Source organism: Oncorhynchus keta, unplaced genomic scaffold (genome assembly GCF_023373465.1).
Source record: "Oncorhynchus keta strain PuntledgeMale-10-30-2019 unplaced genomic scaffold, Oket_V2 Un_scaffold_1579_pilon_pilon, whole genome shotgun sequence".
NCBI lineage: Eukaryota > Metazoa > Chordata > Actinopteri > Salmoniformes > Salmonidae > Oncorhynchus > Oncorhynchus keta.
The window spans coordinates 455,447-482,500 of NW_026290804.1; the positions used below are offsets into that span (position 1 = coordinate 455,447).

General features: G+C 33.8%; 1 protein-coding gene across 1 annotated transcript in view; it reads right to left on the reverse strand.

The window, feature by feature from the left end:
* Positions 1-17,680: 17,680 nt before the first annotated feature.
* LOC127927614 (cytochrome P450 26B1-like) overlaps positions 17,681-27,054 on the reverse strand; it is a 56,895-nt gene continuing 47,521 nt past the window's right edge. The window contains exons 6-7 of the mRNA XM_052514232.1: positions 23,176-23,457; positions 17,681-21,243 (exon numbers count right to left, since the gene is read on the reverse strand). Coding sequence (XP_052370192.1) covers positions 20,833-21,243; positions 23,176-23,457 — 693 coding nt within the window. The 3' untranslated portion in view covers positions 17,681-20,832. The remainder of the gene's footprint in view (positions 21,244-23,175; positions 23,458-27,054) is intronic.

Genomic DNA, 27,054 nt, shown 5'->3' on the forward strand with positions numbered 1-27,054 from the left:
TAGTATCTTATTATAGGTATAGTATCTTATTATAGGTATAGTATCTTATTATAGTATAGTATCTTATTACAGGTATAGTATCTTATTATAGTATAGTATCTTATTATAGGTATAGTATCTATTATAAGTATCTTATTATAGGTATAGTATCTTATTACAGGTATAGTATCTTATTATAGGTATAGTATCTTATCATAGGTATAGTATCTAATTATAAGTATAGTATCTTATTATAGGTATAGTATCTTATTATAGTATAGTATCTTATTATAGGTATAGTATCTTATTATAAGTATAGTATCTTATTATAGGTATAGTATCGAATTATAGCTATAGTATCTTATTATAGTATAGTATCTTATTATAGGTATAGTATCTAATTATAAGTATAGTATCTTATTATAGGTATAGTATCTTATTATAGGTATAGTATCTTATTATAGGTATAGTATCTATTATAAGTATCTTATTATAGGTATAGTATCTTATTATAGGTATAGTATCTTATTACAGGTATAGTATCTTATTATAGTATCTTATTTTAAGTATAGTATCTTATTATAGGTATAGTATCTTATTATAGGTATAGTATCTTATTATAGGTATAGTATCTTATTATAGGTATAGTATCTTATTATAGTATAGTATCTTATTATAGGTATAGTATCGTATTATAGGTATAGTATCTTGTTATATGTATAGTATCTTATCATAGGTATAGTATCTAATTATAAGTATAGTATCTTATTATAGGTATAGTATCTTATTATAGGTATAGTATCTAATTATAAGTATAGTATCTTATTATAGGTATAGTATCTTATTATAGGTATAGTATCGTATTATAGGTATAGTATCTTGTTATATGTATAGTATCTTATTATAGTATAGTATCTTATTATAGGTATAGGTATATTATAGGTATAGTATCTTATCATAGGTATAGTATCTAATTGTAAGTATAGTATCTTATTATAGGTATAGTATCTTATTATAGTATAGTATCTTATTATAGGTATAGTATCTTATTATAGGTATAGTATCTTGTTATATGTATAGTATCTTATTATAGGTATAGTATCTAATTATAAGTATAGTATCTTATTATAGTATAGTATCTTATTATAGGTATAGTATCTAATTATAGGTATAGTATCTTATTATAGTATAGAATCTTATTACAGGTATAGTATCTTATTATAGTATAGTATCTTATTATAGGTATAGTATCTTATTATAGTATAGTATCTTATTATAGGTATAGTATCTAATTATAGGTATAGTATCTTATTATAGTATAGTATCTTATTATAGTATAGTATCTTATTATAGTATAGTATCTTATTATAGGTATAGTATCTTATTATAGGTATAGTATATTATTATAGGTATAGTATCTTATTATAGGTATAGTATCTTATTATAGTATAGTATCTTATTATAGGTATAGTATCTTATTATAGGTATAGTATCTTATTATAGTATAGTATCTTATTATAGTATAGTATCTTATTATAGGTATAGTATCTTATTATAGATATAGTATCTTATTATAGGTATAGTATCTTATTATAGGTATAGTATCTTATTATAGGTATAGTATCTTATTATAGGTATAGTATCTTATTATAGTATAGTATCTTATTATAGGTATAGTATCTTATTATAGGTATAGTATCTTATTATAGGTATAGTATCTTATTATAGTATAGTATCTTATTATAGTATAGTATCTTATTATAGGTATAATATCTTATTATAGTATAGTATCTTATTATAGGTATAGTATCTTATTATAGTATAGTATCTTATTATAGGTATAGTATCTTATTATAGTATAGTATCTTATTATAGTATAGTATCTTATTATAGGTATAGTATCTAATTATAGGTATAGTATCTTATTATAGTATAGTATCTTATTATAGGTATAGTATCTAATTATAAGTATGGTATCTTATTATAGGTATAGTATCTTATTATAGTATAGTATCTTATTATAGTATCTTATTATAGGTATAGTATCTAATTATAGGTATAGTATCTTATTATAGTATAGTATCTTATTATAGGTATAGTATCTTATTATAGGTATAGTATCTAATTATAGGGATAGTATCTTATTATAGTATAGTATCTTATTATAGGTATAGTATCTAATTATAAGTATAGTATCTTATTATAGTATAGTATCTTATTGTAGGTATAGTATCTAATTATATGTATAGTATCTTATTATAGTATAGTATCTTATTACAGGTATAGTATCTTATTATAGTATAGTATCTTATTATAGGTATAGTATCTTATTATAGTATAGTATCTTATTATAGGTATAGTATCTAATTATAGGTATAGTATCTTATTATAGTATAGTATCTTATTATAGGTATAGTATCTAATTATAAGTATAGTATCTTATTATAGTATAGTATCTTATTATAGTATAGTATCTTATTATAGGTATAGTATCTTATTATAGGTATAGTATCTATTATAAGTATCTTATTATAGGTATAGTATCTTATTATAGGTATAGTATCTTATTATAGGTATAGTATCTTATCATAGGTATAGTATCTAATTATAAGTATAGTATCTTATTATAGGTATAGTATCTTATTATAGTATAGTATCTTATTACAGGTATAGTATCTTATTATAGTATAGTATCTTATTATAGGTATAGTATCTAATTATAGGTATAGTATCTTATTATAGGTATAGTATCTTATTATAGGTATAGTATCTTATTATAGGTATAGTATCTTATTATAGGTATAGTATCTTATTATAGTATAGTATCTTATTATAGGTATAGTATCTATTATAAGTATCTTATTATAGGTATAGTATCTTATTATAGGTGTAGTATCTTATTATAGTATAGTATCTTATTATAGTATAGTATCTTATTATAGTATAGTATCTTATTATAGGTATAGTATCTTATTATAGGTATAGTATCTTATTATAGTATAGTATCTTATTATAGGTATAGTATCTAATTATAAGTATAGTATCTTATTATAGGTATAGTATCTTATTATAGGTATAGTATCTTATTATAGGTATAGTATCTTGTTATATGTATCGTATCTTATCATAGGTATAGTATCTAATTGTAAGTATAGTATCTTATTATAGGTATAGTATCTTATTATAGTATAGTATCTTATTATAGGTATAGTATCTTATTATAGGTATAGTATCTTATTATAGGTATAGTATCGTATTATAGGTATAGTATCTTGTTATATGTATAGTATCTTATTATAGTATAGTATCTTATTATAGGTATAGGTATATTATAGGTATAGTATCTTATCATAGGTATAGTATCTAATTATAAGTATAGTATCTTATTATAGGTATAGTATCTTATTATAGTATAGTATCTTATTATAGGTATAGTATCTTATTATAGGTATAGTATCTTATTATAGGTATAGTATCTTGTTATATATATAGTATCTTATCATAGGTATAGTATCTAATTATAAGTATAGTGTCTTATTATAGTATAGTATCTTATTATAGGTATAGTATCTAATTATAGGTATAGTATCTTATTATAGTATAGTATCTTATTACAGGTATAGTATCTTATTATAGTATAGTATCTTATTATAGGTATAGTATCTTATTATAGTATAGTATCTTATTATAGGTATAGTATCTAATTATAGGTATAGTATCTTATTATAGTATAGTATCTTATTATAGGTATAGTATGTAATTATAAGTATAGTATCTTATTATAGGTATAGTATCTTATTATAGTATAGTATCTTATTATAGGTATAGTATCTAATTATAGTATAGTATCTTATTATAGTATAGTATCTTATTATAGTATAGTATCTTATTATAGGTATAGTATCTTATTATAGGTATAGTATCTATTATAAGTATCTTATTATAGGTATAGTATCTTATTATAGGTATAGTATCTTGTTATAGGTATAGTATCTTATTATAGGTATAGTATCTTATTATAAGTATAGTATCTTATTATAGGTATAGTATCTTATTATAGGTATAGTATCTTATTATAGGTATAGTATCTTATTATAGGTATAGTATCTTATTATAGGTATAGTATCTTATTATAGTATAGTATCTTATTATAGGTATAGTATCTAATTATAAGTATAGTATCTTATTATAGGTATAGTATCTTATTACAGGTATAGTATCTTATTATAGGTATAGTATCTATTATAAGTATCTTATTATAGGTATAGTATCTTATTATAGGTATAGTATCTTATTATAGGTATAGTATCTTATTATAGGTATAGTATCTATTATAAGTATCTTATTATAGGTATAGTATCTTATTATAGGTATAGTATCTTATTACAGGTATAGTATCTTATTATAGTATAGTATCTTATTATAGGTATAGTATCTTATTATAGGTATAGTATCTTATTACAGGTATAGTATCTTATTATAGGTATAGTATCTTATTACAGGTATAGTATCTTATTATAGTATAGTATCTTATTACAGGTATAGTATCTTATTATAGGTATAGTATCTTATTACAGGTATAGTATCTTATTATAGGTATAGTATCTTATTATAGGTATAGTATCTTATTATAGTATAGTATCTTATTATAGGTATAGTATGTTATTATAGGTATAGTATCTTATTATATGTATAGTATCTTATTATAGGTATAGTATCTTATTATAGGTATAGTATCTTATTACAGGTATAGTATCTTATTATAGTATAGTATCTTATTATAGTATAGTATCTTATTATAGGTATAGTATCTTATTATAGGTATAGTATCTTATTACAGGTATAGTATCTTATTATAGGTATAGTATCTTATTACAGGTATAGTATCTTATTATAGTATAGTATCTTATTATAGGTATAGTATCTTATTATAGGTATAGTATCTTATTATAGATATAGTATCTTATTATAAGTATATTATCTTATTATAGGTATAGTATCTTATTATAGGTATAGTATCTTATTATAGTATAGTATCTTATTATAGGTATAGTATCTTATTATAGTATAGTATCTTATTATAGGTATAGTATCTTATTACAGGTATAGTATCTTATTATAGGTATAGTATCTTATTATAGATATAGTATATTATTATAAGTATATTATCTTATTATAGGTATAGTATCTTATTATAGGTATAGTATCTTATTATAGGTATAGTATCTTATTATAGGTATAGTATCTTATTATAGTATAGTATCTTATTATAGTATAGTATCTTATTATAGGTATAGTATCTTATTATAGGTATAGTATATTATTATAGGTATAGTATCTTATTATAGGTATAGTATCTTATTATAGTATAGTATCTTATTATAGGTATAGTATCTTATTATAGGTATAGTATCTTATTATAGTATAGTATCTTATTACAGGTATAGTATCTTATTATAGTATAGTATCTTATTATAGGTATAGTATCTTATTATAGGTATAGTATCTTATTATAGGTATAGTATCTTATTATAGGTATAGTATCTTATTATAGGTATAGTATCTTATTATAGGTATAGTATCTTATTATAGTATAGTATCTTATTATAGGTATAGTATCTTAGTATAGTATCTTATTATAGGTATAGTATCTTATTATAGTATAGTATCTTATTATAGTATAGTATCTTATTATAGGTATAGTATCTTATTATAGTATAGTATCTTATTATAGTATAGTATCTTATTATAGTATAGTATCTTATTATAGGTATAGTATCTTATTATAGTATAGTATCTTATTATAGTATAGTATCTTATTATAAGTATAGTATCTAATTATAGGTATAGTATCTTATTATAGTATAGTATCTTATTATAGGTATAGTATCTAATTATAAGTATAGTATCTTATTATAGGTATAGTATCTTATTATAGTATAGTATCTTATTATAGTATCTTATTATAGGTATAGTATCTAATTATAGGTATAGTATCTTATTATAGTATAGTATCTTATTATAGGTATAGTATCTAATTATAGGGATAGTATCTTATTATAGTATAGTATCTTATTATAGGTATAGTATCTAATTATAAGTATAGTATCTTATTATAGTATAGTATCTTATTGTAGGTATAGTATCTAATTATATGTATAGTATCTTATTATAGTATAGTATCTTATTACAGGTATAGTATCTTATTATAGTATAGTATCTTATTATAGGTATAGTATCTTATTATAGTATAGTATCTTATTATAGGTATAGTATCTAATTATAGGTATAGTATCTTATTATAGTATAGTATCTTATTATAGGTATAGTATCTAATTATAAGTATAGTATCTTATTATAGTATAGTATCTTATTATAGGTATAGTATCGAATTATAGGTATAGTATCTTATTATAGGTATAGTATCTATTATAAGTATCTTATTATAGGTATAGTATCTTATTACAGGTATAGTATCTTATTATAGGTATAGTATCTTATCATAGGTATAGTATCTAATTATAAGTATAGTATCTTATTATAGGTATAGTATCTTATTATAGTATAGTATCTTATTATAGGTATGGTATCTTATTATAAGTATAGTATCTTATTATAGGTATAGTATCGAATTATAGGTATAGTATCTTATTATAGTATAGTATCTTATTATAGGTATAGTATCTAATTATAAGTATAGTATCTTATTATAGGTATAGTATCTTATTATAGGTATAGTATCTTATTATAGGTATAGTATCTATTATAAGTATCTTATTATAGGTATAGTATCTTATTATAGGTATAGTATCTTATTATAGTATAGTATCTTATTATAGGTATAGTATCTTATTATAGGTATAGTATCTTATTATAGGTATAGTATCTTATTATAGTATAGTATCTTATTATAGGTATAGTATCTAATTATAAGTATAGTATCTTATTATAGGTATAGTATCTTATTATAGGTATAGTATCTTATTATAGGTATAGTATCTTGTTATATGTATAGTATCTTATCATAGGTATAGTATCTAATTATAAGTATAGTATCTTATTATAGGTATAGTATCTTATTATAAGTATAGTATCTTATTATAAGTATAGTATCTTATTATAGGTATAGTATCTTATTATATGTATAGTATCTTATTATAGGTATAGTATCTAATTATAAGTATAGTATCTTATTATAGTATAGTATCTTATTATAGGTATAGTATATTATAGGTATAGTATCTTATCATAGGTATAGTATCTAATTATAAGTATAGTATCTTATTATAGGTATAGTATTTTATTATAGTATAGTATCTTATTATAGGTATAGTATCTTATTATAGGTATAGTATCTTATTATAGGTATAGTATCTTGTTATATGTATAGTATCTTATTATAGGTATAGTATCTAATTATAAGTATAGTATCTTATTATAGTATAGTATCTTATTATAGGTATAGTATCTAATTATAGGTATAGTATCTTATTATAGTATAGAATCTTATTACAGGTATAGTATCTTATTATAGTATAGTATCTTATTATAGGTATAGTATCTTATTATAGTATAGTATCTTATTATAGGTATAGTATCTAATTATAGGTATAGTATCTTATTATAGTATAGTATCTTATTATAGGTATAGTATGTAATTATAAGTATAGTATCTTATTATAGGTATAGTATCTTATTATAGTATAGTATCTTATTATAGGTATAGTATCTAATTATAGTATAGCATCTTATTATAGTATAGTATCTTATTATAGTATAGTATCTTATTATAGGTATAGTATCTTATTATAGGTATAGTATCTATTATAAGTATCTTATTATAGGTATAGTATCTTATTATGGGTATAGTATCTTATTATAGTATAGTATCTTATTATAGGTATAGTATCTAATTATAAGTATAGTATCTTATTATAGGTATAGTATCTAATTATATGTATAGTATCTTATTATAATATAGTATCTTATTATAGGTATAGTATCTAATTATAGGTATAGTATCTTATTATAGTATAGTATCTTATTATAGGTATAGTATCTAATTATAAGTATAGTATCTTATTATAGGTATAGTATCTTATTATAGGTATAGTATCTTATTACAGGTATAGTATCTTATTATAGGTATAGTATCTTATTATAGTATAGTATCTTATTATAGGTATAGTATCTAATTATAAGTATAGTATCTTATTATAGGTATAGTATCTTATTATAGGTATAGTATCTTATTACAGGTATAGTATCTTATTATAGTATAGTATCTTATTATAGGTATAGTATCTTATTATAGGTATAGTATCTTATTACAGGTATAGTATCTTATTATAGGTATAGTATCTTATTACAGGTATAGTATCTTATTATAGTATAGTATCTTATTACAGGTATAGTATCTTATTATAGGTATAGTATCTTATTACAGGTATAGTATCTTATTATAGGTATAGTATCTTATTATAGGTATAGTATCTTATTATAGTATAGTATCTTATTATAGGTATAGTATCTTATTATAGGTATAGTATCTTATTATAGTATAGTATCTTATTATAGGTATAGTATCTTATTACAGGTATAGTATCTTATTACAGGTATAGTATCTTATTATAGTATAGTATCTTATTATAGTATAGTATCTTATTATAGGTATAGTATCTTATTATAGGTATAGTATCTTATTATAGTATAGTATCTTATTATAGGTATAGTATCTTATTATAGTATAGTATCTTATTATAGTATAGTATCTTATTATAGGTATAGTATCTTATTATAGTATAGTATCTTATTATAGGTATAGTATCTTATTATAGGTATAGTATCTTATTATAGGTATAGTATCTTATTATAGGTATAGTATCTTATTATAGGTATAGTATCTATTATAAGTATCTTATTATAGGTATAGTATCTTATTATAGGTATAGTATCTTATTATAGGTATAGTATCTTATTATAGGTATAGTATCTATTATAAGTATCTTATTATAGGTATAGTATCTTATTATAGGTATAGTATCTTATTATAGGTATAGTATCTTATTATAGGTATAGTATCATATTACAGGTATAGTATCTTATTACAGGTATAGTATCTTATTATAGTATAGTATCTTATAATAGGTATAGTATCTTATTATAGTATAGTATCTTATAATAGGTATAGTATCTTATTATAGGTATAGTATCTTATTATAGTATAGTATCTTATTATAGTATAGTATCTTATTATAGTATAGTATCTTATTATAGGTATAGTATCTTATTATAGGTATAGTATCTAATTATAGGTATAGTATCTTGTTATATGTATAGTATCTTATCATAGGTATAGTATCTAATTATAAGTATAGTATCTTATTATAGGTATAGTATCTTATTATAGGTATAGTATCTTATTATAGGTATAGTATCTTATTATAGGTATAGTATCTTATTATAGTATAGTATCTTATTATAGGTATAGTATCTAATTATAAGTATAGTATCTTATTATAGGTATAGTATCTTATTATAGTATAGTATCTTATTATAGGTATAGTATCTAATTATAAGTATAGTATCTTATTATAGTATAGTATCTTATTATAGGTATAGTATCTTATTATAGGTATAGTATCTTATTACAGGTATAGTATCTTATTATAGTATAGTATCTTATTACAGGTATAGTATCTTATTATAGGTATAGTATCTTATTACAGGTATAGTATCTTATTATAGTATAGTATCTTATTACAGGTATAGTATCTTATTATAGGTATAGTATCTTATTACAGGTATAGTATCTTATTATAGGTATAGTATCTTATTATAGGTATAGTATCTTATTATAGTATAGTATCTTATTATAGGTATAGTATCTTATTATAGGTATAGTATCTTATTATATGTATAGTATCTTATTATAGGTATAGTATCTTATTATAGGTATAGTATCTTATTACAGGTATAGTATCTTATTATAGTATAGTATCTTATTATAGTATAGTATCTTATTATAGGTATAGTATCTTATTATAGGTATAGTATCTTATTACAGGTATAGTATCTTATTATAGGTATAGTATCTTATTACAGGTATAGTATCTTATTATAGTATAGTATCTTATTATAGGTATAGTATCTTATTATAGGTATAGTATCTTATTATAGATATAGTATCTTATTATAAGTATATTATCTTATTATAGGTATAGTATCTTATTATAGGTATAGTATCTTATTATAGTATAGTATCTTATTATAGGTATAGTATCTTATTATAGTATAGTATCTTATTATAGGTATAGTATCTTATTACAGGTATAGTATCTTATTATAGGTATAGTATCTTATTATAGATATAGTATATTATTATAAGTATATTATCTTATTATAGGTATAGTATCTTATTATAGGTATAGTATCTTATTATAGGTATAGTATCTTATTATAGGTATAGTATCTTATTATAGTATAGTATCTTATTATAGTATAGTATCTTATTATAGGTATAGTATCTTATTATAGGTATAGTATATTATTATAGGTATAGTATCTTATTATAGGTATAGTATCTTATTATAGTATAGTATCTTATTATAGGTATAGTATCTTATTATAGGTATAGTATCTTATTATAGTATAGTATCTTATTATAGTATAGTATCTTATTATAGGTATAGTATCTTATTATAGGTATAGTATCTTATTATAGTATAGTATCTTATTATAGGTATAGTATCTTATTATAGGTATATTATCTTATTATAGGTATAGTATCTTATTATAGGTATAGTATCTTATTATAGTATAGTATCTTATTATAGGTATAGTATCTTATTATAGGTATAGTATCTTATTATAGGTATAGTATCTTATTATAGTATAGTATCTTATTATAGGTATAGTATCTTATTATAGTATAGTATCTTATTATAGGTATAGTATCTTATTATAGTATAGTATCTTATTATAGGTATAGTATCTTATTATAGTATAGTATCTTATTATAGGTATAGTATCTTATTATAAGTATAGTATCTAATTATAGGTATAGTATCTTATTATAGTATAGTATCTTATTATAGGTATAGTATCTAATTATAAGTATAGTATCTTATTATAGTATAGTATCTTATTATAGGTATAGTATCTTATTATAATATAGTGTCTTATTATAGGTATAGTATCTTATTATAGGTATAGTATCTTATTATAGGTATAGTATCTTATTATAGGTATAGTATCTTATTATAGTATAGTGTCTTATTATAGGTATAGAGTCTTATTATAGGTATATTATCTTATTATAGGTATAGTATCTTATTATAGGCATAGTATCTTATTATAGGTATAGTATCTTATTATAGGTATGGTATCTTATTATAGTATAGTATCTTATTATAGTAACCCTGTGGGTGTGGTATCCACCAGACCATAATATTCTTATCATGCACATCTGTATTGGGAAAGAAACAAAGCACACCCTGCTTAGCGAAGACTCCCTGTTCAAACACACTTACCCTGACTAAACGTATACAAACTCATATATCTGATAATACGATGACACTGATTACACAACTAAAGAAAAGACATGGAGAGAGAGAGAGAGAGAGACAGAGAGAGAGAGAGAGAGAGAGGGAAGATAGAGGGATTGGGCGGGAGAGAGAGAGAGAGAGAGAGAGAGAGAGAGAGAGAGAGAGAGAGAGAGAGAGATTGGGAGAGAGAGAGAGAGAGAGAGAGAGAGAGAGAGAGGGGATTAGGAGAGAGAGAGAGAGGGATTAGGAGAGAGGAGAGAGAGAGAGAGAGAGAGAGAGAGAGAGAGAGAGAGAGAGAGAGAGAGAGAGAGAGAGAGAGAGAGAAGATAGAGGCATTGGGAGAGAGTATGCGAGTGAAAGAGACAGGTGAAATGCTTCGAGAGCCAATCTCCTACCGTTGATACTTTCACCTGTCATGAGGCCTTAGATCCACCTCCAAACACACACAGGCACAGACAGACACACACACACACACACACACACACACACACACACACACACACACACACACACACACACACACAGATACACACACACACACACACACACACACACACACACACACACACACACACACACACACACACACACACACACACACACACACACACACACACACACACACACACACACACACACACACACACACACACACACACACACACACACACACACACGCACACGCACACGCACACGCACACGCACACACACACACACACACACACACACACACACACACACACACACACACACACACACACACACACACACACACACACACACACACACACACACACACACACAGAGACACACACACACACACACACACACACACACACACACACACACACACACACACACACACACACACACACACACACACACACACACACACACACACACACACACACACGCTGGAGGAGCCTCATCAACCTGTCACTTCGGTTTAGGAATCTCTGGAGGATGATGAGAGGAGTGTGTGTGTGTGTGTGTTGGGAGAAGCCCCTGTCTGCTTCAACTAGGTCTCACACTCTCGCGTCAGAATTTGACGTTCATCCGTGTGTTTCAAAACGTCACATTTCCAAATGTGAAAAGGTAAAGGTCATTACATCTGAGGAGTGGTAGGTTGGGGTTAAGGTTTTGGTTTTGGGCTTAAAACAAAGATCTCAAAAAACAACTTTTAATCGCTGGATTTGAACCTTTGCAATCCGAGATCATCTCCTGATGTCCTCTGACACGGATGGATATCGAATGGTGACTTGTAATCACAGGTGACTTGGCTGTTCTGCCTGGCGGGCAAAGCTGTCAAGGTGTGTAGGTAGTGAGTTCTCTTTGATCTCCGATTCACACATGTACCTGTTAAGATTTAGACACGCCTCTACAGGGTTCACACTCAGGTCAGTAACCCTCACCCACACCTGGTATTCCCCCTATCTACTGTCAGGTCAGTACCCCTCACCCACACCTGGTATTCCCCTTATCTACTGTCAGGTCAGTACCCCTCACCTCCACCTGGTATTCCCCTTATCTACTGTCAGGTCAGTACCCCTCACCCACATCTATGGTATTCCCCCTATCTACTGTCAGGTCAGTACCCCTCACCCACACATATGGTATCCCCCCTATCTACTGTCAGGTCAGTACCCCTCACCCACATCTATGGTATGCCCCTTATCTACTGTCAGGTCAGTACCCCTCACCCACACATATGGTATTCCCCCTATAGAGTTTGGAGTGTGACTGTTTGAGGTTGTGGACAGGTGTCTTTTATACTGATAACAAGTTCAAACAGGTGCCATTAATACAGGTAACGAGTGGAGGACAGAGGAGCCTCTTAAAGAAGAAGTTACAGGTCTGTGAGAGCCAGAAATCTTGCTCGTTTGTAGGTGACCAAATACTTATTTTCCTCCATAATTTGCAAATAAATTCATTAAAAATCCAACAATGTGATTTTCTGATTTTTTTTTCTCATTTTATCTGTCATAGTTGAAGTGTACCTATGATGAAAATTACAGGCCTCTCTCATCTTTTTAAGTGGGAGAACTTGCACAATTGGTGGCTGACAAAATACTTTTTTGCCCGACTGTATATGTTGAAAAGGCTGGGGCTTAAGCTGCATCCCTGTCTCACCTCCCAGCCTGGTGGAAAGAAATGTGTGTTTTTGAAACATTTTAACCGCACACTTGTTGTTTGTGTACATGGATTTTATAATATTGTCTATTGTTCCCCCATTACCACTTTCCATCAATTTGTATAGCAGACCCTCGTGCCAACACGAGTCAAAACAAATATGAAATCAACGAAGCATGAGAAGACTGCCTTTGTTTTGGTTGGTTTGTTTGTCAATTGGGTTGTGTAGGGTGAATACGTGGTCTGTCGTACGGTAATTTGGTAAAAAGCCAATTTGACATTTGCTCAGTACATTGTTTTCACTGAGGAAATGTACGAGTCTGCTGTTAATGATAATGCAAAGGATTTTCCCAAGGTTGCTGTTGACGCATATCCCACGGTAGTTATTGGGGTCAAATTTGTCTCCACTTTTGTGGATTGGGGTGATCAGTACTTGGTTCCAAATATTAGGGAAGATGCCAGAGTTGAGGATGATGTTAAAGAGTTTAAGTTTAGCCAATTGGAATATGTAATCTGTATATTTTATAATTTCATTGAGGATACCATCAACGCCACAGGCCTTTTTGGGTTGAAGGGTTTTTATTTTGTCCTGTAGTTCATTCAATGTAATTGGAGAATCCAGTGGGTTCTGGAATCCAGTTTGTTCTGGAATCCAGTTTGTTCTGGAATCCAGTGGGTTCTGGTCTTTAATAGTTGATTCTAAGATTTGTATTTGATTATGTATATGTTTGTGCTGTTTGTTCTGGAATCCAGTTTGTTCTGGAATCCAGTTTGTTCTGGAATCCAGTGGGTTCTGGTCTTTAATAGTTGATTCTAAGATGTGTATTTGATTATGTATATGTTTGTGCAGTTTGTTCTGGAATCCAGTTTGTTCTGGAATCCAGTGGGTTCTGGAATCCAGTTTGTTCTGGAATCCAGTTTGTTCTGGAATCCAGTGGGTTCTGGTCTTTAATAGTTGATTCTAAGATGTGTATTTGATCATGTATATGTTTGTGCTGTTTGTTCTCTGTTATAGAGTCAAAAAGATTGTAGAAGAGGTTTATCCACATCTCCATTTTGAATAGATAACTCTTCTTATTGTTGTTTATTTACAGTTTTCCAATTTTCCCAGAAGTCATTAGATTCTATGGATTCCTCAATGACATTGAGCTGATTTCTGACGTGCTGTTCCTTCTTTTTCCGTAGTGTATTTCTGTATTGTTTTAGTGATTCACCATAGTGAAGGCGTAGACTCAGGTTTTCCGGGTCTCTATGTTTTTGGTTGAACAGGTTTCTCAATTTCTTTCTTATGTTTTTGCATTGTTCACCAAACCATTTCTCAATTTTGTAAATTTTCTTATGTTTTCTGCTTGACATTTTTAGATTTGACAGGGAAGCTGAGAGGTGAAATGTACTGTTTAAGATGTTTAGGTTTTCTACTGCCAAGTAAAACACCTTCACTATTACAATGAAATGTTTTACCCAGGAAGTTGTCTAAAAGGGAGTGAATTTGTTGTTGCCTAATAGTTTTTTGGTAGATTTCCACACTACCCACCACAGACCCCAGATTCATTGGCGACTGATCGACTCCCAGAATCATTAACCCACCACAGACCCCAGATTCATTAGCGACTGATCGACTCCCAGAATCATTAACCCACCAGACCCCTGACTCATTAGCGACTGATCGACTCCCAGAATCATTAACCCACCAGACACCCCTGATTCATTAGCGACTGATCGATTCCTAGAATCATTAACCCACCAACAACCCTAATTCATTAGCGACTGATCGACTCCCAGAATCATTAACCAACCACACACCGCTGGCTCATTAGCGACTGATCGATTCCCAGAATCATTAACCAACCACACACCCCTGACTCATTAGCGACTGATCGATTCCCAGAATCATTAACCAACCACACAACCCTGACTCATTAGCGACTGATCGATTCCCAGAATCATTAACCCACCACACAACCCTCACTCATTAGCGACTGATCGATTCCCAGAATCATTAACCCACCACACAACCCTCACTCATTAGCGACTGATCGACTCCCAGAATCATTAACCCACCACACAACCCTGACTCATTAGCGACTGATCGATTCCCAGAATCATTAACCCACCACACAACCCTCACTCATTAGCGACTGATCGATTCCCAGAATCATTAACCCACCACACAACCCTCACTCATTAGCGACTGATCGACTCCCAGAATCATTAACCCACCACACCTGATTCATTAGCGACTGATCGATTCCCAGAATCATTAACACACCACACCTGATTCATTAGCGACTGATCGATTCCCAGAATCAGTGCATCTTGTAGTTGTTAAACTGGCCTCTGTCCCCAACAGCAGCCTATTCCCTACGTAGTGCACTACTTTTCATGGAAGCCTTATGGGAAGTAGTGCACTACGTAGGGAATAGGGTGTCATTTGGGACTTTCTTTCTCTGTGCTGTGGTCAGAGAGATATTTCCTCCTGCGGGCTAGAAGCTATAAACAAATGTGTTTCTGTTACCCGTTGTTACCCCATGTCCCCCGTGTGTGTGTGTGTGTGTGTGTGTGTGTGTGTGTGTGTGTGTGTGTGTGTGTGTGTGTGTGTGTGTGTGTGTGTGTGTGTGTGTGTGTGTGTGTGTGTGTGTGTGTGTGTGTGTGTGTGTGTGTGTGTGTGTGTGTGTGTGTGTGTGTGTGTGTGTGTGTGTGTGTGTGTGTGTGTGTGTGTGTGTGTGTGTGTGTGTGTATGTACCAGAAACTCTTTGAAGTGCTTCTACAGACCAAGACATCTGTGTTCCATCGTACTGTTGTTTGTAGAAATGTGTGTGTGTGTGTCTGTATGTGTGTGTGTCTGAGTGTGTGTGTGTCTGAGTGTGTGTGTGTCTGTGTGTGTGTGTGTCTGTATGTGTGTGTCTGAGTGTGTGTGTGTCTGAGTGTGTGTGTGTCTGAATGTGTGTGTGTCTGTGTGTGTGTGTGTCTGTATGTGTGTGTGTCTGAGTGTGTGTATGTTTGTATGTATGTTTGCTGCGGTTCCCTCTCTCTCTCCATGTCCTCGCCTCTTCCTACATGAAACACTCACTGACAGATTAATCATTTTCAACTATCAAACATGACGTTAAAGCTACATCATCAAAAATATAATAATAATAATAATAATAATATATGCCATTTAGCAGACGCTTTTATCGAAAGCGACTTAGTCATGTGTGCATACATTCGTCAAACAGCCTTTTGTCTTTCAATGACTTCAACAATGATGTTTTGTCCCCACAGTCATCCATGTGTTCATGTAACAGAGGTTGTCGTCCCTTGGGTTGTTCTGGGCTGATATGACTGTTCTGTGTTCACCAATAGGCCTGTGTTGAGAACTCCGAGCTCCATCTAAAGAAGGCTTTCTGAAGCAATGATGGAGTAAATCACTATAGTTATTCACACACACACGCACACACACACGCACACGCACACACACACACACACACACACACACACACACACACACACACACACACACACACACACGCACACACACACACACACACACACACACACACACACACACACACACGCACACACACGCACACACGCACACACGCACACATGCACACACACACACACACACACACACACACACACACACACACACACACACACACACACACATACACACATACACACACACACACACACAATACACACACATCCAGAAGGACTTTCATGATGATCAGAAGTTCCTTGTGAAACAATTGAACCTCAGAACCATGGAGCCATAGAAGTTTAGAACCTCAGAATGTCAGAACAATGGAACCTCTGAACTATGGATCCTCAGAACCTCAGAACTTAGGAACCTCGTAGCCACATACATTCGGAACTACGGAACTACAGAACCACTGAACTTAAGAACTTCAGTATTGTTAAACCATAGAATTATGTAACCGTGGAAACCACAGAACAGAGAAACCATGGAGTTGTTTGGTTGATTGTCGGTCTGTCCCTCAACTATTTCTACAGTCAAGATATTGATTGAAACATTAGTCTTAATTTCACATTATATTTTATTACATTTAAGAATAACGTTGACAAAAAGATGAAAAAACATTCATATTTAAACTAATTAAAATTGTTGCGATCTGGAAAATAAAATAAACATATTAGGAACAGACAGACAGACAGACAGACAGACAGACAGACAGACAGACAGACAGACAGACAGACAGACAGAGATCGAGTGGCACCCTATTCCCTATATAGTGCACTACTTTAGACCAGAACCCCTATTCCCTATATAGTGCACTACTTTAGACCAGAGCCTTATGCCCTATATAGAGCACTACTTTAGACCAGAGCCCTATTCCCTACATAGTGAACTACTTTAGGCCAGAGCCCTATTCCCTATATAGTGAACTACATTAGACCAGAGCCCTATTCCCTATATAGTGCACTACTTTAGACCAGAGCCATTTGGGATGCATTCAGATGAAAGAACCAATGTAGTCATGTGACAGTCATGTGACAGTCATGTGACAGTCATGTGACACTTCCATAATAACATACCTCGCAAGTGCTTAACTTCTTAATTGTAATAATTAATTAATGTAATGATAATAATAATTGTAATAATAATAATAACCCAAAATAAGAATATCTAATACAATAAGCAATATTAACACATTCAACAATGTTTTACAATATATAACGGAAATAATTCATATCATACTAAATATAACAATATTTACGGACAAAAATACTTTTGTAATTTATACTTGAACTCTATTGTAAAAATATAATAAAACTTATTATAATATTTTACTTCAATGACAAATATTAATAGTGAATATTACCAATCATAATAATATTAAACAGATGTAACCTCATGGCTTGTTAAACAGAAGAATCGGATTTAACATAAACAGCCCGTCACTGTCTTGCTTTAAAAATAAAATAAAAAAAATTAAAAAAAATATAATAAAAAAAAAATTATATAATAATTAAAAAATAAAATAAAATAATAATTAAAAAATAAAATACAATTATAATTAAAAAATAAAATAAAAATTGGGGAAGAATCTCACTTGCAATCTATATATCTTAGCAGTTCTAGAACTCTCAGCTTGAAACACAGAAGCAGCTCACTGTACTTATGGTAAGTATAGACAATCAGTGGGGTGGTTGGTCACAGGATATTTAAGTCTATATAACATTATAGACATTATTATATTACATTATTATTATTGTTATAGACAGGCATGCCAAAAGTGTTCAAAGCTGTCAAGGCAAAGGGTGGCTACTTTAAAGAATCTCAAATATAAAATATATTTTCATTTGTTTTAATATATTTTTTTTTTTTTTTTTTTTTTTCCGTTTCTACATGATTCCATTCCGTGTTATTTCATAGTTTCTGATGTCTTCACTATCTACAATGTAGAACATAGTACAAAAAAAATAAAGAAGAAACATGGAATTGAGTAGGTGTGTCCACAACTGTCCAACGATTCCGGGAAAGTTGTTTTTACGGGAATGTTCCGGAATGTTTGTGACATCCAGAAGTGTTCTTTTGATGAGTCATAAAGGAAGGAGTTCTGTTTTGGTAGTGTTATCCCTCCCTCTCCATGATGGACATTTCTTGACGTTGGAGTTAGCAATAAGTTCTGAGACTGATTTTGATATCGGCGCACTTTGTTTAATCTAGTTAGCTAATAAAGTTTGTAATTTATTTTTTATTTTTTTTGCATTTTAGTGTTGATAAAGAGGAGCAGCAATGTCAAAATGTCACCATGGCGTTCCACAGAGGTCAATGACACTCTCCCTCTCTCTCCGACTTAGCTTTCTTGTGTCCATAAGAAGTCCAGTCCTCTGGCCCGACTGACAGACACACGTCTGCATATAACATCACAGGTTTGAGGGTTGGAAGGAGGAAGAGGAAGGAACCTGGTTAATAACAACTTATAGTCACTTTCTCATGTGCAGTAAAAAAACAAAGAAATCAAGTCCTTAAAATCCATCCAAGGAAAGATCCGCTTCCCCACCTGAGTTATCAAACACACTGAAATGCCGTTCCAGCGTTTCAGTATCTCCTTCGCATCATCCCTGAAGTCCTCTAGGGTCACTGTTTCAACTCCACTTCTAGATAGTCAAAGTCCAGTTCCTGGGTTTTGTACCCATCCTAGCGCTAAGACCCAGCCCAGGCTAATTGACCGAATTGTGATAGGTGATAGGTTGATTGTTTAAGACAGGTAGGTTAGTGCAGGGCTGAAAGCACCATGTAAAGCACCATGCAATACATATATCACCCCCAGGCCTTAAAACAAATTACACCCATCTCTCTCTCTCTCTCTCTCTCTGTCTCTCTGTCTCTCTCTCTCTTCTCTCTCTCTCTCTCTCTCTCTCTCTCTCTCTCTCTCTCTCTCTCTCTCTCTCTCTCTCTCTCTCTCTCTCTCTCTCTCTCTCTCTCTCTCTCTCTCTCTCTCTCTCTCTCTCTCTCTCTCTCTCTCTGTCTCTCTCTGTCTCTGTCTCTGTCTCTCTCTGTCGCTCTCTCTCTCTCTCTCTCTGTCCCTCTGTCTCTTCTCTCTCTCTCTCTCTCTCTCTCTGTCTGTCTCTCTCTCTCTTCTCTCTCATCTCTCTCTCTCTCTCTCTCTGTCTGTCTCTCTCTCTCTCTCTCTTCTCTCTCTCATCTCTCTCTCTCTCTCCCTCCATCCCTCCTTTCTTTCTTTCTTTATTTCATCCCTCCATCCAAATACACTTCTCTACAAATCTGTTTCCTAATTGCGCAACCTAATGTTACTTTCTATATTTTTTTAAATCATTCATTATATTACATAACTTTTCAATTTAGTCATACATAGTTTTGTATATTTATTGGAAAACAAAAGGAATAGAGATTATAAACTTTTTTTGGCAGCTTCTGTACTTCTTTCTCTCCCAGAAAGTTCTGACAACTGACAACAAAACGACAAAGAGAAGGAATCGGAATTCTTAATGTTCCTTTTTAGAGTTCAAAGGAGACCTCCGACATTCCAAGACATCAGTAGAATGAAAAAAAAAAGGAAACTAAACCCCTCCCAGTCTCCCATCCTCATTTGTTATTTCTGTCATATCCTCCATCCATCCTTCTCTTCACTCTCCTTTCTCCTCCATACCTCCCTTCCTCCTTTCTCCTTCCTCCTTGCTTCGTCCAATCCAGATCAACGATCTACACCGCGGCTCCCGGTAGCTCTTCCGTCTTGATGTCGGCTAGGAGATTGGATGAAATCTCATTCTGGTTAGAATCCAGACCGTAGAACTTCACCTTCAACCCGTCCACCGGATGAACCACCGGCACCGTCACCACTCTAGGAAAATTCCGGGTCGCCAACTCAAACCGGCTGGTGCTGGCCAGCTCGATGGCCAGTATACGGAGGAAGAGAGTGGCGAGCTGTTTCCCGAGACAGGAGCGGATGCCGCCGCCGAACGGGAGGTAGTGGAAGCGTCCCTCCTTGTCTTCGCTGCGTTCCTGGGAGAAGCGGTCGGGGTCGAAGGCGTCCACGTCCTTGAAGACAGAGGAGGTATCGTGTGTGTCTCTGATGCTGTACATCACACTCCAACCCTTCGGGATCTGTACCCCCTGGGGACGGAGAGACTCATTTAGAAACAGCACGTTTTCACTTAACATCCAAGATCATCAGAGGAGAGAAGTAAAGAGAAGACAGGAGACAACACAATACAAGACACATGACAAAACAAGAGACAACACAATAAAAATGACAAAACAAGAGACATGAGACAACACAGCACAAGACAAATGACAAGACAAGAGAGCAGACAATACAAGAGACAAGACAAGAGACAAGACAAAAGACCAGACAAGAGACCAGACAAGAGACCATACAAGAGACCAGACAAGAGACCAGACAAGAGACCAGACAAGAGAAAGGACAAGAGACCAGACAAGAGAAAGGACAAGAGACCAGACAAGAGACTAGACAAGAGACTAGACAAGAGACTAGACAAGAGACCAGACAAGAGACACGACAAGAGACCAGACAAGAGACCAGACAAGAGACCAGACAAGAGACCAGACAAGAGACAAGACAAGAGACCAGACAAGAGACCAGACAAGAGACAAGACAAGAGACCAGACAAGAGACAAGAGACAAGAGACCAGACAAGAGACCAGACAAGAGACAAGAGACCAGACAAGAGACCAGACAAGAGACCAGACAAGAGACAAGACAAGAGACCAGACAAGAGACCAGACAAGAGACCAGACAAGAGACCAGACAAGAGACAAGAGACAAGAGACCAGACAAGAGACCAGACAAGAGACCAGACAAGAAACAAGAGACAAGAGACCAGACAAGAGACCAGACAAGAGACCAGACCAGAGACCAGACAAGAGACCAGACAAGAGACCAGACAAGAGACCAGACAAGAGACCAGACAAGAGAACAGACAAGAGACAAGAGACAAGAGACCAGACAAGAGACAAGAGACAAGAGACCAGAGAAGAGACAAGACAAGAGACCAGAGAAGAGACCAGACAAGAGACCAGACAAGAGACCAGACAAGAGACCAGACAAGAGACAAGAGACAAGAGACCAGACAAGAGACAAGAGACCAGACAAGAGACCAGACAAGAGACCAGACAGGAGACAAGATACCAGACAAGAGTCCAGACAAGAGACCAGACAAGAGACCAGACAAGAGACAAGACAAGCGACCGAACAAGAGACCAGACAAGAGACCAGACAAGAGACCAGACAAGAGACCAGACAAGAGACCAGACAAGAGACCAGACAAGACAAGAGACCAGACAAGAGACCAGACAAGAGACAAGACAAGAGACCAGACAAGAGACAAGACAAGAGACCAGACATGAGACCAGACAAGAGAGCAGACAAGAGAAAGGACAAGAGACAAGACAAGAGACCGAACAAGAGACCAGACAAGAGACCAGACAAGAGACCAGACAAGAGACCAGACAAGAGACCAGACAAGACAAGAGACCAGACAAGAGACCAGACATGAGACCAGACAAGAGAGCAGACAAGAGAAAGGACAAGAGACAAGACAAGAGACCGAACGAGAGACCAGACAAGAGACCAGACAAGAGACCAGACAAGACAAGAGACCAGACAAGAGACCAGACAAGAGACCAGACAAGAGACCAGACATGAGACCAGACAAGAGACCAGACAAGAGACCAGACAAGAGACCAGACAAGAGACCAGACAAGAGACCAGACAAGAGACCAGACAAGAGACAAGACAAGAGACAAGACAAGAGACCGAACAAGAGACCAGACAAGAGACCAGACAAGAGACCAGACAAGACAAGAGACCAGACAAGAGACCAGACAAGAGACAAGACAAGAGACCAGACAAGAGACCAGACAAGAGACCAGACATGAGACCAGACAAGAGACCAGACAAGAGACCAGACAAGAGACCAGACAAGAGACCAGACAAGAGACCAGACAAGAGACCAGACAAGAGACAAGACAAGAAATAGATGATACTAGTATATAATATAAATTAATATATAACACTATGCTCACTTCTAGTTCAAAGGTCTGCAGGGCCGTCCTATAACCCCCAGACACGGGCGTGAAGAGCCTCAGCACCTCCTTAATCACACAGTCCAGATACTTCAGACTAACGATGGTATCCAGACCCAGTTCCCCCTCGCACAAACAGCCATTGTGGAGGATCCCCCTGGTCCGGAGCTCCTCTCGTAACTTCTCCAGCACGGCTGGGTGGCGTAGGAGCTGCATGATGAGAGAGGTGGAGGCACTGGCCGTGGTGGCAAACGCTGCGAAGATCAGCTCAATGGTCGCCTCCTGGAGATGAGGAGAGGTGAGTTCATCAGTTTTCCAAAGATGTTTAAAGGAACACAGTTAACTCAGTGTATGTAAACTTCTGACCCTCTGGAATTGTGATGGAGTGAATTATAAGTGAAATAATCTGTCTGTAAACAACTGTTGGAAAAATTAGATGTCCTAACCGAATTGCCAAAACTATAGTTTGTTAGCAAGAAATTTGTGAAAAGGTTGAAAAACTTACTGGTACTTCCTGTATATAGCTCCACACTGATCTGGTATTTCCTGTATATAGCTCCACATTGATCTGGTACTTCCTGTATATAGCTCCACATTGATCTGGTATTTCCTGTATATAGCTCCACCTTGATCTGGTACTGGTACTTCCTGTATGTAGCTCCACACTGATCTGGTACTTCCTGTATATAGCACCATATTGATCTGGTACTTCCTGTATATAGCTCCACACTGATCTGGTACTTCCTGTGGGCAGCAGGGTAGCCTAGTGGTAAGAGTGTTGGACTAGTAACTGAAAGGTTGCAAGTTTGAATCCCCAAGCTGACAAGGTACAAATCTGTCGTTCTGCCCCTGAACAGGCAGTTAACCCACTGTTCCTAGGCCGTCATTGAAAATAAGAATTTGTTCATAACTGACTTGCCTAGTAAAATAAAGGTAAAATAAAAAATTAAATATAGCTCCACATTGATCTGGTACTTCCTGTATATAGCTCCACATTGATCTGGTACTTCCTGTATATAGCTCCACAGTGATCTGGTACTTCCTGTATATAGCTCCACATTGATCTGGTACTTCCTGTATATAGCTCCACACTGATTTGGTACTTCCTGTATATAGCTCCACACTGATCTGGTACTTCCTGTATATAGCTCTAAATAGATCTGGTACTTCCTGTATGTAGGTACCCACGTCTTATTCATCGTATGTGATATACAATTTGATTTGATTTGAAAATATCTCTGTAACTATATAACTTCTCCTGACAGAGATTGCTTTCCATCTAAGTTTAAAACTAAAGTAAAATGAGAAGCTTAAAGCAAAAAAGGAGAAGGGTAGCAGAAGGGTAAGAGAAGGGTAGGAGAGGGGTAAGAGAAGGGTAGGAGAAGGGTAGGAGAGAGGTAGCAGAAGGGTAGGAGAAGGGTAGCAGAAGGGTAAGAGAAGGGTAGCAGAAGGGTAGCAGAAGAGTAAGAGAATGGAATGAGAAGGGTAGGAGATGAGTAGCAGAAGGGTATGAGAAGGGTAGCAGAAGGGTAAGAGAAGGATATGAGAAGGTTAAAAGAAGGGTAGCAGAAGGGTAAGATAATGGTAGGAGAAGGGTAAGATAATGGTAGGAGAAGGGTAGGAGAGGGGTAGCAGTAGGGTATGAGAAGATTATGAGAAGGGTAGCATAAGGGTATGAGAAGGATATGAGAAGGGTAGCAGAAGGGTAAGAGAATGGTATGAGAAGGGTAGGAGAGGGGTAGCAGAAGGGTATGAGAAGGATATGAGAAGGGTAGCAGAAGGGTAAGAGAATGGTATGAGAAGGGTAGCAGAAGGGTATGAGAAGGGTAGCAGAAGGGTATGAGAAGGGTATGAGAAGGGTAAGAGAAGGGTAAGAGAAGGGTAGGAGAGAGGTAGAAGAAGGGTATGAGAAGGGTATGAGAAGGGTAGCAGAAGGGTATGAGAAGGGTATGAGAAGGGTAAGAGAAGGGTATGAGAAGGGTAGCAGAAGGGTATGAGAAGGGTATGAGAAGGGTAAGAGAAGGGTATGAGAAGGGTAGCATAAGGGTATGAGAAGGGTATGAGAAGGGTGAGAGAAGGGTATGAGAAGGGTAGCAGAAGGGTAAGAGAATGGTAGCAGAAGGGTATGAGAAGGGTAGCAGAAGGGTATGAGAAGGGTAAGAGAAGGGTAAGAGAAGGGTAAGAGAAGGGTAGGAGAAGGGTAGGAGAATGGTAGGAGAAGGGTAGGAGAAGGGTAAGAGAGAGGTAGGAGAAGGGTATGAGAATGGTAGGAGAAGGGTAGGAGAAGGGTATGAGAAGGGTAGGAGAAGGGTATGAGAATGGTAGGAGAAGGGTAGGAGAAGGGTAAGAGAAGGGTAGGAGAAGGGTGGGAGAAGGGTAAGAGAAGGGTATGAGAAGGGTATGAGAAGGGTAAGCGAAGGGTAAGAGAAGGGTATGAGAAGGGTATGAGAATGGTAGGAGAAGGGTAGGAGAAGGGTAGGGGATGGGTAAGAGAAGGGTAGGATAAGAATAGGACAAGGGTAAGAGAAGGGTATGAGAAGGGTAGGAGAAGGGTAGGTGAAGGGTAGGAGAAGGGTAGGAGAGGGTAGGAGAAGGGTAGGTGAAGGGTAGGTGAAGGGTAGGAGAGGGTAGGTGAAGGGTAGGAGAAGGGTAGGTGAATGGTAGGAGAAGGGTAGGGGAAGGGTAGGTGAAGGGTAGGAGAAGGGTAGGAGAGGGTAGGAGAAGGGTAGGTGAGGGTAGGAGAAGGGTAAGGGAAGGGTAGGTGAAGGGTAGTAGAAGGGTAGGAGAGGGTAGGAGAAGGGTAGGAGAATGGTAGGAGAAGGGTAGGAGAAGGGTATGAGAAGGGTAGGAGGAGGGTATGAGAATGGTAGGAGAAGGGTAGGAGAAGGGTAAGAGAAGGGTAGGAGAAGGGTAGGAGAAGGGTAAGAGAAGGGTATGAGAAGGGTATGAGAAGGGTAAGCGAAGGGTAAGAGAAGGGTATGAGAAGGGTATGAGAATGGTAGGAGAAGGGTAGGAGAAGGGTAGGGGATGGGTAAGAGAAGGGTAGGATAAGAATAGGACAAGGGTAAGAGAAGGGTAGGAGAAGGGTAGGAGAAGGGTAGGTGCAGGGTAGGAGAAGGGTAGGAGAGGGTAGGAGAAGGGTAGGTGAAGGGTAGGTGAAGGGTAGGAGAGGGTAGGTGAAGGGTAGGAGAAGGGTAGTAGAAGGGTAGGAGAGGGTAGGAGAAGGGTAAGGGAAGGGTAGGTGAAGGGTAGTAGAAGGGTAGGAGAGGGTAGGAGAAGGGTAAGGGAAGGGTAGGTGAAGGGTAGGGAGAGGGTAGGTGAAGGGTAGGAGAGGGTAGGAGAAGGGTAAGGGAAGGGTAGGTGAAGGGTAGTAGAGGGTAGGAGAAGGGTAGGTGAAGGGTAAGAGAAGGGTAGGAGAAGGGTAGGAGAAGGGTAGGTGAAGGGTAGGAGAAGGGTAGGGGAAGGGTAGGTGAAGGGTAGGAGAAGGGTAGGAGAGGGTAGGAGAAGGGTAGGTGAGGGTAGGTGAAGGGTATGAGAAGGGTAGGAGAGGGTAGGAGAAGGGTAAGGGAAGGGTGACAAACCAGGAATCAGTCATCATGTCTCAAATATTTACAGTAGGTTGGGTTTTAGGTTCGTGCAGTTCAGCGGCTGTTTTTACAGTCAGTGCTGTGATCTGGTGCCGACAGCCTCGGTCTCCTGTCTGGGGACCTTGCCCTTGTTTTAGCTCTGGTTGTGTGGCACACACCTCTCTAAAAATCTCCTGCCCTCTCTTTGGAAAAAGTCTATTTTCTGGGTCTGGAATAACAGTTTAGGATAACACACACACTGAAACCCCTCATCTGCTGCAATTTGTGTCAAAACATGTCTGTATCACCCTGT